At 36.6% G+C, this 16,248-nt stretch overlaps 2 protein-coding genes across 2 annotated transcripts in view; both read left to right on the forward strand.

Annotated features, from left to right (window-relative positions):
* Window positions 1-16,248, forward strand: part of LOC136265417 (gamma-aminobutyric acid type B receptor subunit 2-like) — a 56,105-nt gene that overhangs the window by 13,385 nt on the left and 26,472 nt on the right. The gene's annotated exons all lie outside the window — the stretch shown is intronic.
* Window positions 647-15,809, forward strand: LOC136266444 (gamma-aminobutyric acid type B receptor subunit 2-like). Its single transcript, XM_066061462.1, has 8 exons — window positions 647-758; window positions 1,574-1,654; window positions 1,717-1,864; window positions 2,707-2,842; window positions 2,934-3,041; window positions 3,094-3,219; window positions 3,273-3,614; window positions 15,294-15,809. Exons 1-8 carry the CDS (start codon window positions 647-649, stop codon window positions 15,729-15,731), a joined length of 1,491 nt encoding a protein of 496 aa, XP_065917534.1. The 3' UTR covers window positions 15,732-15,809.

Genomic DNA, 16,248 nt, shown 5'->3' on the forward strand with positions numbered 1-16,248 from the left:
GTTTGCATGCAGCCTCACAATGCTTTCATAGCGTCTTGGCAGCACAAACACAAAAGTGCCTTCAGTACGACCCAAAACACTTCTAAATTTTTTTTATTCAGGGGAATTTTCTAATGATTAACTGCCTGTCCCTTCAGACAAGCATACCTCAATAATGGCAAAGGCTACAGACTTGACGTTTTAACTAATAAACATCACAAGTGCCTTTTGGCATACCTGAATAATTATGTAAAATGCATGTTCTCCTTTGTGTCCATTTCTCTTTGTTGACAGCTCATGGTGTAATTCGTGCATGGCTTTCCTACTGTTGTTACAAGATTTGTTTTCCATAGTAACATGGATTGAATTTTTCCCAAATATTTCACCCATTGCATTGATTCCATTCTACTTTAAACAATAGGCTTGCGCTAACATGTGGGATTCTTGCAGATCCAGTCATATTTAAGCACAGTGTACATAAGAATCGGATTGCCATTTGTCTTGCTGGGGATTACACACCTGTTTAAGTCTCTAGTGAAATAGTAGTTAATACCAGATTATAGCAAACAAACTACAATCCTTCTGGCAAAATATTGAGCAATATAGATGAAAAATAGAAAGGAAAAGCACATTAGACTGATCCTAATAACATTTCATAGAATAGGAAATGCAGGTTGAGACAATTCCTCATGAAGAGTTGGGCAAATGTATAGTGTTGCTATCTGTAAACATGATTGGAGCCACACCCACTAATACATTTGGCACATACAGAGAAGCTTGTTAGTCGAGAAAGCATATCATTGTATGCATTTTCTAGTACTAAGATCTTCTCTATATTGTACTTTGCGTGGGAGGATCAAAGTACCGCTACATACTGTATTTTCCATAAATTATTGTACCAATTAGCTGCATAGCTGTACTGTATGAGTTATATAGTACAGTTATACAACTAATTGGTGAAAATACAGTACAGTTATGCAGGGTAGTTATGTAAAGTATGTTAAGAAACTCAGACAGTACAATTGATCACGAGCGTGACACTGTCAAATGCTAAAACTATCCAAACTAATCCTACCATGACTACAAATAAATTATATGACAACTTACTGATAGTCTGATCACCGGGAACTGAAAGGTACTCAAGAAAAGCTCACCAAGCAAGATGACCAGGAAATACAATAAAACATTTAAGCACTGCCTATGCTTGTGTGTACGAAAAATGCAACACTCAGGGGTGACTCAAGGCCAGTACTCGAATTTGCCTCATGCTGTATTAGCTTCTCAACACACACCCTCATGCTGTATTTTCATACACACAAGCAGCAGTGCTTTAACTTTATACATAACATAAGCATGTCCAAATTTTCTCTGTGCCTGCCTCTGTATTGCTTACCAGGTAAAATCCTACTTTCATCTAGATTACTATCTGAGTCAGTGAGTGATCTGGGGCAATGTTGCTGGCCTCTGGTTTCAACCCTGGTATAATCATGCATATATGTGTGCACTGTATGACAACATGTTCAATGTAGTTGACATGCTGTTTTAAGGTTATAATAATGGCAACCGAGTTACTGCCTCTGTGATACGTTTTCAGGTGGAATAAGAGTTCCAATAATGACTTATAATCCATCAATGAGATTTCAGAATTTACTAGGACAAATGCTTGAGTGGCAAGGTGTGTAGTGTAGGTGTATCTGTACGTGTTCACGTGTGTTATGTGTACGTGTATACCTTCAGGTGGCCCATCTCCACCAAAAGATACTCCTGTTCCATCTGTTACTACAAACAGTTTGACAGAAACTGTGATAGCTGGTGTTGTGTCTTCTATTGGGATATTATCAACAATAGTCTTCCTTATATTCAACCTCTGCTATAGCAAGCACCCGTGAGTTAATTGGTAATATGCTGTTGTCTTTACTACACTTAGTTTCACCTGTTGCATGGAGTGGGTTAGTTTCCACTTCCACTGGCAACTACTAGTGCAATAGCTAGCAACCAGGTGAATGGTGGATGCTCATTGGGTTCTGGAAGGCCACTCTTCCTCTTAAATACTGAGTCATTGTAGCTGGCTGTTTAACGGCTACTTGTTACTATTCATTATCACTATTGAAGATTGTTGAAAAGAATTTTGTATAGAATAATTTGCTTAAAATAATTTTGTTCTTCTTACCCAAACTAGTATATGGATCCAAGTAATGAAAAGTAGTGAAACTAGAGATGAATAATGGTATTACAGCATAGCTCGGTGGGAAAATCCCCACATAATTATTTTCAATGCCAAAGTAGGGATTTTCCCACTGAATATCTAATATTGCCATCTTGTTTAAATTGCTTGGATTCCTGCTTCATTTAAACATACTAGTTTTTTTTTTGTTATAGCATACAGCTATACACGTGTGACTGTTCTATTAGGGTGACTGCTGTATTAGACTATCTCAAGTAAGCCTCTCGCCTACCAAGGGGCATGTCACTATTCCTTATTTTCACCACACTGTAATGTTTAAGTCTCTAGTTCCTGTTTGTTATCCAAAGGCTGCAGCACATGTTGCTGTCACAGTAAAGCTCTAATAATAAAATTATAAATATAGTTAGACCAGTAGTGGTCTCGAACCAATCGTGAAAATACAGGTATCTATTGGGTGTCCATCAGTACCTTGTTTTTAAAACATTATAGAATTTATAAAAGCCTGAATACCGTAGTTAAGATATTATTTGATATACTTTTAGGGTTGTGAAGCGGAGCAGTTACCGGCTCAATTCACTGATTTTAGTGGCAGTGTTTGTAGGGTTTGTTGGTACTCTCCTACATGTTATTAAACTAGATGAGGATATGTCTGAAGTTGTCACTACAACAATTTGTAATGTAAGTTACTGTTGGTCATATCAGGAGCAAGCTATTATAACTCTGTGATGGTTTGGTTATTATCTTTTCCCTGTGCAACTCTTCTATGTAGGCTAGAGTATGGAGCAATGAGCTGGCCTTTGTAGTTGCTTTTGGTGCACTATTTGCTAAAGTTTGGAGACTGTACAAGGTTTTCTTCAACAAGAAGTTATTGTACCGAGTGAGCGCAACCAACACTTGTACTTGCACTCATATATATTATCTGTTTACAGAAATATTTGTCAGACAAATATTTATTTCTGATGGTTGCAGCGATGGTAGTACCAGTACTTCTAGCATTAATTGTTCAAGTTGCTACATTCCCATTGACACTTCATGCTGTTAGAACAGTTAATGAGGTTTGATGACGTTCAAAAAATTGTAAGTATTTTATAAAGCATCTATGTTTTAGGAGGATTTTTCTACTGAGAATATTTACTATGAGTGCAGAGGGACACATGCATTTGTATTTTTAGCTATATCATATGCAGAGGATGGTATACTAGCTTTGTTGAGTATACTAGTAGCTTATGAGACTCAGAAACATATTCCAAAGTATGATAAGCTGTACAAATATCATGAGTCAGCTGTGATCAACCTGACAACAATACTAGCTGTCCTGTTGTCCTCTGTTTGCCAAGCTGTTGTGATTATGTTTCATTTGAATGAGCAACAAGAAGGAGTATTATTGGTGATTACAGTTCGTGATTGCCTGTGGATGTTTCCAATGATCTATTTGTTGTTTATTCCTAAGGTATGTAGTGTAGGTGCATGTACAAAGGAAGTTGTGTAAGTGATGATTGTTGATGTATGTAGACACTTACAGTGTGCATACATTATAGTGGAGATTACAGAAATAGAAAGCTATGACACATCACCTACACCTGCAGTTATACTAGTGCATATTTAATTCCTACTTCAGTCATACTCAGCCAGTGGTAGTGCTGTGAACCTGCAGAGTTTTCTAAAACCAGTTATTGGAAGGGGGGGTCACTATTCAGTGGACTGGACTACTGGACTGGAACACTGGACTGACATATTTTTGGTTTTTGCACATTCTATGGTTGGATTTACGGAGTTTTGCTAGTAAGAACTCTTTGGGCACCTGCAGCCCCACTTCTAAACACTTCTAAACACTGAAGACATACAGTGGAATATGCGAAAACTGTCTCTTAATAATTTCGCTACTGTTCATTATGCTACTATACAACACTTATTCCTTACCTGGTGTGTAGTAATGCTGCAGGCAGTGCAGGGAATTCTGCCAATGAATGTGACAGCATAGTTAACCAGCAATCAACTAGCCAGTAGACAATATCCTTCAAGATATATCCTTAGAGCAAGCTTGAGGAGCAAGCTAGTCTCATTAGTCTTGTTCTCACTAGTCTCGCTGTTTCAGTGTAGGGGCTTATCAAATAAAGATTATAAGCACCCATGCTGAAAAATCTCTAATTGGTAAGCCCCTGCACTGACAAGAGAGGTCTGGCCATGCTGGCGAGACTAGCTTGCTCCTCAAGGACATCTCGAAAGATTGTCTACTGGCTAGTTGATCGCTGGTTAACTATTGCTGTCATATTCAGTTCCCTGCACTGCCAGCAGCATTACTACACACCAGGTAAGGAATAAGTGTTGTATAGTGGCATAATGAACAGTAGCAAAATTATTAAGAGACAGTTTTCGCATATTCCACTGTTTGTCTTCAGTGTTTAGAAGTGGGCTGCAGGTACCCAAAGGGTTCTTACTAGCAAGACTCAATAAAACCAACCTCAGAATGTGTAAAAACCAAAAAATATGTCAGTTCAGTAGTCCAGTCCAGTGTTCCAGTCCAGTAGTCCAGTCCACTGAATAGTAACCCCCTATTGGAAGGTGAATAATTGGATATTGACTGGCTATTGTCTGATTGTAGACATTATGGCACTAAACATGCCTGTTGGAGGCCTTAGGGTGGTACCAAAGTGACCATCAACATCCTGCCTTACAATAACAGCTATTACAAGCACATATTTACACATGCGGTAATTTATGGTTTACCAAGTGGGTGTGCAAAACCGGTTAAAAGGCTTCTTAGCCAATAATTGGCTTGACCTAGACAATACCGGTTAATAACCGGTTTTTCCACAACACTAGCTAGTAGTATAGTCTTGACTGAGGTAGGAATCAACCCTTAACCCTGCATAGTCTGGATTTGATCTAAAAATTTACAATACTTTTTGCTATTTACATCTATGATTTCAAACAGGCATATCTCTTGAAGTGTTTATCCAATTTCTTAGAAATATTAATATTGCCAGTAGCAAGCTATCTAAACTTTTACCATACAACTAGGATATCACAAAGCACTACATCATTTTGTTCCTTTCACCTTGTATTGTCACAGTGCTCGTTGCCCATTTAACACTTCACATGATATCTATATACAACTGTATCACTATCTCGCCATGAGTAACATGAAGTCAAGGGCCAAGTTATGGCCTTTTATCCATCGTTATCATACAGTACAATAGTGCTAATTAGTAGGGACCACCAAGGAGTGGGTGTGGCCAATAAAAAAACATCACCCAAAGCCAGCCTCACTTTCCCTGACGACGATGAGGCAGTATTGGTTAGGTAAAACCAAGTCTTCAGATTGACCCGAAACACTTTCAACAAGTTGCTACCAGAGTTACGTAATATATTACTTTTGAAGTAGCGAAGTAATATAACGCGTTACATCCTTTGTAACTAGTAACTAGTAACTGATTACTAATGTCTGGAAAGAAACTACGTTACTTCGTTAGTGAGTTACTCCGTTATGGTATCGATGCGTTAATCAGTATTTGCGTTACACTAATAATGCATTACTGTAGCGCGTTACAATACAGTATAGCCATTCAGTAACTTACACAAATTTTGTTGAGCGATCAGCTTTTAAACCCGATTCTTATTAATGCACATCTTATTGTCTCGTGATCCAACTCGTGGCATACAGTTGCTGACTCAGCTCGTTCATGACTCAGCTCAATCAGGCGTGATTCAGCTTCAATCAGGCGTGACTCAGCGATGGAGAATGATAGTGACTCTAATAGTGACTCTAGCAACCCTGGGATGATGGTGGAAGATAATTCTACACAGTTAGTACGAGATTTTGATAGTGCTAGTTCCACTGAAGTAGCGAAGGCTGGATCAAGAGTTGCTACATTTCATGGGTGGATGTACAAGCACTATTTTCACGTTGTTAGCGAAGATTCAAAGAATTTAAGGGTGCGTTGTATCTTATGTGGTGGTGGCAAGACACTTTCTTCTGCTAGAAACACAACTTCTAATTTCAAGAAACACTTGACTGCTATACATAAGAATGTTAAATTGGTTGCAAAAGAAGTAGACAAACCTGAAACTGAAAAGAGGCGGCAAAGAAGTGATACTGATGATAGTGAACCAAAGAGGCAGTGCACATTGCCAGATGTATTAGCCAGAAACTCCATCCCTGCACAGAAAATGCAAAGTTTGCTCTCTGAGTATATAATAGAGGATATGCAGCCTTTGTCAACTGTAGAGTCACCAAGTTTTCGTAAATTAATCAATAACATTTGCTCCACCCAAATTCCAGACAGAAAATCTTTCACCCTACATCTTGACAAAGTTTACGACTTGATGCTCAGTAAGATTAAGCAGATATTGGAAAAACTTGATGTTGTTTGCACTACTGTTGATGTGTGGACAGCTCATCACAGGAGCTATTTAGGGATGACTGTCCACTGGATAGATCCACAGATGTTAAAACGGCATAAAGCAGCCATAGCATGTACAAGGATGACAGGAAGACACACCTATGATGTTCTGGCATGCAAAATAGAACAAATCCATACAAGCTATAGCTTAGCTGGAAAAGTTTGTGCTACGATCACAAATAATGGATCCAACTTTGTTAAAGCTTTTACAGTGTTCTCAGATTCTGCTAATTGTACTACTGAAGAACGTGAAGACGTCGAGGAAGAAGGAGAGGATGTGGCCTTTGAAAACGTTGATGAACTGCTATCAGTGGACCCAGAAGAAACTAACATTGATGATGATTTAACTCAAGTGCAGTATGACTTACCACCACACTATAGGTGTGCTGCACACACACTTAATCTGGTTGCCAGTAAAGATGTTGACAAATTCCTTTCATCTTCCACTACATCGAAGACTGTGTACCGCAACTCATTTGCTAAGAGTTCTGCCTTATGGAATAAGGCAAGTAGATCCACAGTAGCTTCAGATACTGTACAAGAAGTAACTAAGAGAAAGCTGATTGTGCCCACTGCCACAAGGTGGAACTCTTATTATGATGCAATAGTTAGAGTAACAGAGAATTCTTTAGTAGAATTAAATGAGCTCTGTACGAAATTGAAGTTGTGTTGTTTCAGTGAGCGAGAGTTTAAGAGGAGTATTGTGTTGTTTTAAAGCCTCTTTCAAGAGGTTTAGACATTTTGCAAGGAGAAGACAACTGTTTTTTTGGTACTGTATTGCCAACCTTAGAAGCTATTATCAAGAAAGTGGTGGTTCTTTGACCTGATCTTTCATCAATGACCATTGGGCTTGCTGGTGCAGTAGAAGATGCCATCAGAGATCGTTTCCAGAAGGTTTTCCAAAATGATAATGCCATCATAGCAGCCATAACTTTGCCAAAGTTTAAGCTCAAGTGGATGGAATCACAAAGCAAAAAGGATCTGTATAAGCAAATGCTCATCCAAGAAATGTGATCACATGCTACAGATGAAGTTGTGGCTGTGCAAAAATGACAGGATCAGCCAACTAAAAAGAATAAAGATGATTTCTATGACTTTAAATCAGATGAGGAATCAGAGTCACAGAGCAATGTGGAAATTGAAGCAAATGATTATTTAAATAATGCAAAGACTATTGAGAGTCTCCACAGATATCCTGTAGTAAAAAGGCTTTTCCTTTTGTACAATACGGCATTGCCTTCCAGTGCCCCAGTTGAACGACTATTCAGTCTAGGTGGATTAGTGTTAACACCAAAACGGAACCGATTGACTTATGACAGATTTGAAAAATTACTTCTCATGAGATACAACAAGGACTTTTTACATATTTAGTTTTATGTGGACAGTGCTTGTACATATGTAATTTAATTGTATTATTGTCTCACATGATTACATTGCAAATTTATTATCACTTAATTCACTTTATGTCTACTGTCTTGAAATGATATTGCTAGTAAGAAGTAACTAGTAACGTAACTACTAGTTACTTGGTAAAAAGTAACTGTAAATGTAACTGAGTTACATGAGATGAAAGTAACTAGTAACTAGTAACTGATTACTTTTTTGAAGTAACGACCCCAACTCTGGTTGCTACAGATTTTTTTTTCAATTTATTAAACAGAATTTCCTACTAACTGACCGAGTAACTGACTGACTGATGCCTTCAGACAAGTGTAACTCGATAACGGCTAAGGCTACGGGCTTGATTTTTTTCAATGTTCAATGTTGCTTCGGCCTGAGAGGTGCCTTTTGGCATACCGTAGTACGTACAATGCATTCTTCATGGACTTACCAGTGTCCTCCTTTGTGTCCCATTGATCTTTGCTGACAGCAAAAGTGTTGATTTGGCGGTAACACATGATGGTGTCCCTTCGTAATGGAAATCATCCGTATTTTTCATAGTGGCTACTTTGATTGCAGAGGTGCTTTTCAAACAGTTCTTGATTCGTACTGCTGTGTAACGGGTTGAACATAGCAGACAACAAAGCGTAATGGATACTTCATTTTAATTGATATAACTGGGGTGCGCCCATTTCTTTCTTTTGATGCAGTATGCATGGATTGCAGAGGTGCTTTTCAAACAGTTCTTGATCGTAATGTTGTGTAATGGGTCTAACATAGTTGGCAACATAGCATAATGGATACTTCACTTTTCAGATGATAATTGATATAGCTGGAGCGTGCAGCGCCATTTGTTTCATGATATGCATGGGTTCACCAGTCATAATAATTATTTACAAAAAGGGTTAACAAACAAGTACACAAAAAATTTGGAATTTTCATCTAGAGTAGGGACCATAGCTCATTGATAAAAAGTACTGAACAAGCTGGAGTAGTACATGATATTAAATCACAATAAGAAGTGTTATATCCCTACTGTGCTTGGTCCTATGGTCCCTATTCTAGTTGAAAATTCCAAATTTTCTTGTGTACTTGTGTAAATAGGCCCTGGCTGATTACGCTGGCATAATTTAAAGCAAAATAGGTCACTAAAAGCAGAAAAGCACAATACTAGTGTAATAAAAGAAGGATGACAAAGATGCTTCTTTTGTACTTTCAAGTAACAGTGTGAAGTTCTGGGTTGGAAGGATGCAATGAATGATGGGACCATTTAAACCAAATTTAACTGTGAGTAAAAGGGTATTTGCAGTTTTGTTAGATAGCTTACACAGTTTTTGTGCTATGAGAGTTTATTGTAAAAGGCACGTGCAAAAATTCAGTTTACTGGACAGTGCATTTTCAGTGCTTGAGTTTTTCAAAACAGCTACTGGTTTAAGGGCTAAAATAATGTCCACCTCTGTTGTTTCATTGCTATGATACCTACTCAAATGCAAATTTCATAATACTTGTTTGTTCACTAACAAAAAATAATTTATGACAGGTGGACTTGTTTATACTGCATCAAAGAAAGGTATTGAACCAGACATGCTGTAAAAATGAGTGCTGACTAAATGAGCACCCTTACTTTCAATTACTGAAAAGTGACGTAGCTATTCCACTCTGTGTTCAGCTACGTTCTACCCACATATAACATTGCAAATAAAGAACAGTACAAGAAGTACCACTATAATTAATTTACACGCAACATAGATTCTAGTGATAACCAGCACAAGAAGCCTTTGACACGGTACCCACAAGTCAACACATATGCAGTAGTGGAGACAGAAATAGAGCACAAAGGGAGTTCTTGTTACATGTATTGTAGCTGCAGCAGTAGGCACTGATCTCAGGAGGCCTACACACTGTGGAAAAGTGAGCCCATAGTATTTACTATGATCAGCGACTGAATGCATCACAATAGTGTAATGGTTTATTATCAATGAGTTATAACATGAAAGTCAACCATGCATGGCATATTTCGAGATCCCTTTATACATGTAATGTTCAGTAAAATAATACAAAATTCATGCCTCTAAAAATCTAGTTTACCTAAAAAGATAAACAAAAGCTCTAGCTATATAAATACAAAAAACAATAATAATGATATCTAATCCAAAACAGCCAAGGGGCGCAGCCTTCCAAAAGCAGGCTAGTATGAAAAAGATGAGAACATCAAAAGCAATATGTGACCCAATTTTGGAAAACCATCCTTTTGGGCACATGCAAAATTTGCAGGAAAACTCAATTGAAAATTTCAGCAATATTTTTAAAATTAATTTTTGTGCACATTTGGATAAAGCAACTATTAAACCTTCTTGCTGTGAAATTTCACACTCAAAGCTTTTTTCTACTAGGAGATATGGGGGATTTTATCAGACCATGTAGTGATTTCACCATGCGTGGGACACCAATTAACTTACAAATGGGGTGATTTGTTCAGGTGCTAGAATGGTTAAAACTAAGTCTTAGGATATATGGCATATAATTGAAGAAAAGGACTAGGAACACTTGATATAACTATCAGAAGTATTTTTATAATATTTTTAGATAGTAGGAATGGAATTATTTGTAAACAAAGTCAATTTGTCACACTTAATCACTCACAGAATTCAATGTATTAATGTGAAGAGTTGCTTTGTAATGTATTTGACAGTAAATTGGCCATATCTCTGGAACCCTTCAAGATATAAAGCTGAAATTTTGACACAAGATGGATAAACTCCCAGTGTCTCATTTTAGCTACAAAAGAGAAAATTGACCAATGTGCCAAAAAGGTTGGTTTTCCAAAATTGGATCACATATTATACTGTCGCTTAATTTTTAATGTATGGTATACCATCTAAGTTCAAAGGGAAAGGTTTGCTTTGTTTTCCATACCACACCAAAATATGCTATATTAATTTTTCCATCAAAGTCTGACTTTGTATGACAATTAATTATATTTGTGTGAATGTGACACAACCATAGATGTAACCCATGGAGACACTGGCATTTTGTATGGTTTCGTTAGCTAGATAAACAGCCATTTAACCACTCAATATGTCAAACCAAGTACACTACAACTGTTGCTGATATGATGAGCACAATTATTTTGAGGTACTCTAATAAAGCAGTCACAGATTTTTTGTTACAGCGCACATCAACCCTTCAAAGAATAATTGTAGGCTTTAATGTTTAGAGTATTATTAGCAGAGATGGGATAACGCGTTATGTAATATAACGCGTTACATAATACATATATTATAATTTGCGAGGTTAAGTAGTATAATGCACAGAGTTGGGGTAGTTACTTCAGAAAAGTAACTAGTTACTAGTTACACTTTGCTTTTATCCCATGTAACTTAGTTACAGTTACAGTTACTTTTCAAAAGGTAACTAAGTACTGTAGTTACTAGTTACTTTCGTAGTATAAATTATGACTTGTTTTTAGCTTTTGTAACATGAATTTTGCTAAGATATGCATCATTAGGGATGCAATGCATATGTGCACTTAAAATAACAATTCTGTGGCTATTTTAGGTCAGTTTTAATTATTGCTACATCTCACAACATCTGTTACTCAAGCTGAATCATAGAGAACAGTACACAGAATGTGTCTACTTAATGTGGCTGTAGCATATATGGCACAAAAATTGAAGTGCTCTTTACTTTTAAAGCATCATTAGTTATAGTTCCAATGTAACTATTGTGATTAGTTACTATTGTAACTTAGTTACTTTTCAGACAATTACTCCTAGTTACAAGTTACTAGTTACAAAGCAAGTAACTAGTTATATTACTAGTTACTTTAAAAGTAATCAGTTATGTAACTTAATTACAAAAGTAACTAGTTACCCCCAACTCTGATAATGCATTACTTTGCAAAATGCAGAAATATAACTTAAGTTACTTTTGGAAACTATTAACTTGTTACTAGTAATGAACAAAGTAATGATATTATGTAACGAGTAATAACAAGCAAGGTAACGAGTAGTGAAAGTATGATTTAAGGAGTAATACTATGAGTAACGATGAGCTAGTAATGCATTACATATGGCTTTTATACTGCTATTTACTGTCTGTTAAACTACTCAGTGATGCATTACCTCAATCCATTAACATTTCACCTATTAAAAGATGCTGTCCATTGGACTGATGCTTACCACGTGACTACATAGGTTATTGCTATTAATGCCCACTGTCTGTGAAAACATGTGGTTTGTATGCATATGCTGAAGTGTTAATTATATTAAAGTAACTTAGTACAAATTCATAACATTGCGAAGTTATTCAGCAACTATATTTACAGCTAACACAGGGGTGTAGGGAGGGAGGGGGGTTTCAAGGGGTTCAGGAACCCCCCTGTAAAATTTTGACTTCTGAGTTTACAGCAGGACCCTAACGCACCATTTCAGTATGGCAGGACAAAATGAGTGAGTAATATGGCACAGCGCAACAATTGATAAAGCTTGCATTCATCTCTCAGGGAAGTATTTACAGAGGTAACATGAGCCCTCTTCAAAACTTGTTAAAAAGATCGATATACTCTAATAGAGCAGTCAGGTATACTCTAATAGAACATGCATGTAAATATCCATATCCATATGTTAAGGAACTTGATTAGTGAAGTTTTTCAGACAATCTAACATTAAATGTAAAACTAAGCATGACCTTATACTGCTATAGCTTTGGTGTGCAGTGTTTAAAGATATAGAACTCCAGTATAAGTTTATCACTTGTGTTATGCAAATGAATCCATGCTATGCATATTTGTGGTTATAATGTTTTGTAAGTCATTCCATTTGTATCAATGAATTCATGGTTTCTATACCAGTGAGATAACTATCACTTACAGATTCTGTGTCTCTATGTGCCATTTTACTGTCTGTTTCCACTAGGTAGCTTTACCCAGAGGCACTTATATGCATTATAATTAATGTTACATAAAACATAGCAATTCACTGAGTTTTGATTCATGAAAATATTGAAAGTCTCTCAGCAGCTGGGGGCCGCGCCCTCAGACCCCTGCTTGTGGTAACTCAATACTGCTGTTGGAACCTCCCTTCAAATAATCCTAGCTATGCCCCTGTAACAGCTAATATTAAGTTACATTTTATTTTAAGTAATATGTGCATGTTTTTATTAATATGTAAGAGTAGCATTGTTTTCTAATAGATTCTTTTTGCAGTAAGTGCAAGATTCTACAAATTTGACAATTCAGTCACAATTAATTTTATATAGGAATGTTTTGCACTGATATTAATGACAAGAGAAACTGTTTTTGTCATGAATTGCAATACACTAGATATGAGATAACTACCACATGTATGCATCTGTGTGCCTCACACATGATGCATGAGAGCTAAGGTGTCTGTGTATATACTTTGAGTTTTAAAGTATTACGTTATGTAGAAATATACCAGTTTAGCATGGGCGTTCAAAGGCACCGCTTGGAGTTTAACTTGCATATTGCCCGGCAATATCAAGATTTTGCTCACAGGAAAGCGGTTTGCCAATGACTTTGATACCCAGCCAGTTCAAAGATACGATGCACTTGACTCGTTATATTGAGCAACATAGAGCTGTGTATTGTGGGACTAATTTTGTGGGGGTTGCTAAGCTGAGTATATTTGCTAAGATAGAGTAGTTGGTTGTTACTAAAGGATAATGAAGGCACAAAATAATTGTTTGGTCGATCGTGGATGCGTATTTCTACCCACCGCGTATCAGCCTTTGAACAGACCACAGAACAGCAAAGCTACTACTGCTACATTGAAATAGGTTAGTAACTTCCAGTCCTAAGTACTTAACTTAATATAATAACTTACTTACTGTCCCAATAGCAAAGTTAGTTGGCTTAACTTAGTACAAAAATGATAACAATATAAACTTTATATAACCCACAATCGCAAGTTTTCTAACATTGCATGTTGAAGTATAGTAACGTATTAATGACGTTTTAACGTATGGATAGTGTTCTGATGGCTAATAGCCCACACTATTAAAACCACGATCGATCTTCAGATGCTACTGTGTAAAACAAATGGGATGAGCTCTCGTTAGTTCTTTCACCTATTAGGTGAGTGCTCCCCAAGTGATATATATCACTTATACCATGGCTGCTTGGGATTTGCTGATATATACACCTGCAGCCCACGGGCTTTGGGTTTTGGGTGTATATATCAGCAAATCCTTCGCAGCCATGGTATAACTATTAAATGTAGCACAAGGGATTTTGAAGGCATGTACGGTTTAGAACATTTTACTAGGCAGGTGTCTAATTGTCAAGAAAAATGATCCAGTGTATTGTGCCCGACAAATCAAAGCATGGTACGATCCATTGCATTTTTCTCAACCTACAATCACTTTAGATTCACTTTTAACTCAGAAAGTGTTTAACTGTTTTGAATGAACTGCTAAGGACTGTTACAGGACTTGTGCAGCTTTTGTGTATAAGGCTTAACTTTCACTTTAGTATTATGATCATTATTTATGATCTGGTATTCTGTTGTAAATAAGTCAAAAGTGTTATAAATTCATTGCCAATGCAATAATTTTCCTAATGTTACAAAAAAGATTTTAGAATTCTTGTTATAATTATTAATTGTTGTGTTGGATTAAAATATTATTAGTGTTTGGGCTCTCGGGCAAGATGGCGGTCATTGGGGGTCGTTGATGGAGCGTCCATCTCTGAAGCATTGTAACTGAACAATTTATTTATTTGTTTTTCTAATATATTTCCCCTAAAATATATATATATTATTAATTATTGTTTGTTATTGGTAACAATAACCTTTAAGCTGCTACAGAACTATTTTTGATTTAGTTATTGTTTAACAATTACAACACTACAAAATATAGCACTCAACTTAGCCTCATGCCATATTTGTCTCTTGACCACACCTTAATGGCTATATTTTCCGCATTGCACTTGCCGCGGTGCTTTGTATGTAATGTTACAAATTAAGTAATATTACATAGCAGCCATTTCTTGACTGACACATTTGATATCACATCTTATTCATGCTAGCCTATTTTTTGAAGGTCACACACTTTTTCACAGCTGGGCTGTTTTGGAATTACCATGATCAAGTTATGCTTGACTGAAGGCATCAGTTAACCAGTAGAAAATTCAATTCAAAAAATTTCATAGTAACTTATCAGAAGCATTTTGAATGCAGGTTTGGGCTTGCTTATATACATACACCTAACCAAAACACCCAAGTAATTGTCAAAGAGAATTAAGGCTGGTTTTCGTGTGATAATTTTGGGAGAAACTCACTTTACACAGTGTGCTACCATAATCTATGACTCCTTTTTGCTTGCAGTTTTATAGGGTGTATCGTGGATCATACACTAAGGGTTTTACGTTACCACATCAAATTTCTGCTGTTGGCTACTTGATTACCAGTGCTAGGTCATCTTTCTCTTCAGTGTTAGAAGGACAGAATTCCAATGTTAGCATTTTGTCATCATTAGAAAAAAGACCTTCATTTCAAACCAGAAGAAGATCATCTGATAGTAGTATATTGTCTGATACAGGATCAACAGCCAGGCCATCATCTTCTAACAATACTTGCAAGAGGAAGGTGATATTCTCACCAATACATGAACACAATGAAGACGAACTGTCTGTATCAGAAGTACTTGAAAGTCACAGTAAATATGTTACAGAGGATACAGATTTGAGTGCCACAGCATATGTGCAATTTATAGAAGAGCCCAAAACAGTGACAAGGTTATTATACAAAAGTACTGATGTTTAGTGTACCTCCCCTAATACAATAATGATTTGTACAGTAACATAACTGTGTGTGTGTACATGTATATTTAAGAAATTATTATGGTGGTATGTATATTATATAATAGCAGCATTATATATGTAGAGCATGTCATCCCACTGACTATACTGAACGTCTCATAAAAAGTACTAGTAAGCACCAAATGTGATAGACAGTTCGAAGTACTAGGTTCCATTATGAACGATTTGGTATGGACTACTCCACTCGCAAACTACAAGGAGCCATTACGCGTGTTCTCACTTATCATGAAGTGCACTAATAAGACATACACGTAATATCCACAGTATCTACGTATACCAGTCATTGCATGGGTTTTGTACATTATAAATTATTGCTATACAAACTGCAGTCTTTTCTCAAATACTGTGTGACAATGACATCACTGCATATGTGTAAGTTTTAGTGAACATAACATGTGTAATGTCAGCAAACAACACAAAATGTGTTATTCGAATATGCAACAGCCTAAATCAAACATGTT

This window comes from Dysidea avara, chromosome 9 (genome assembly GCF_963678975.1).
Source record: "Dysidea avara chromosome 9, odDysAvar1.4, whole genome shotgun sequence".
Classification (NCBI taxonomy): domain Eukaryota; kingdom Metazoa; phylum Porifera; class Demospongiae; order Dictyoceratida; family Dysideidae; genus Dysidea; species Dysidea avara.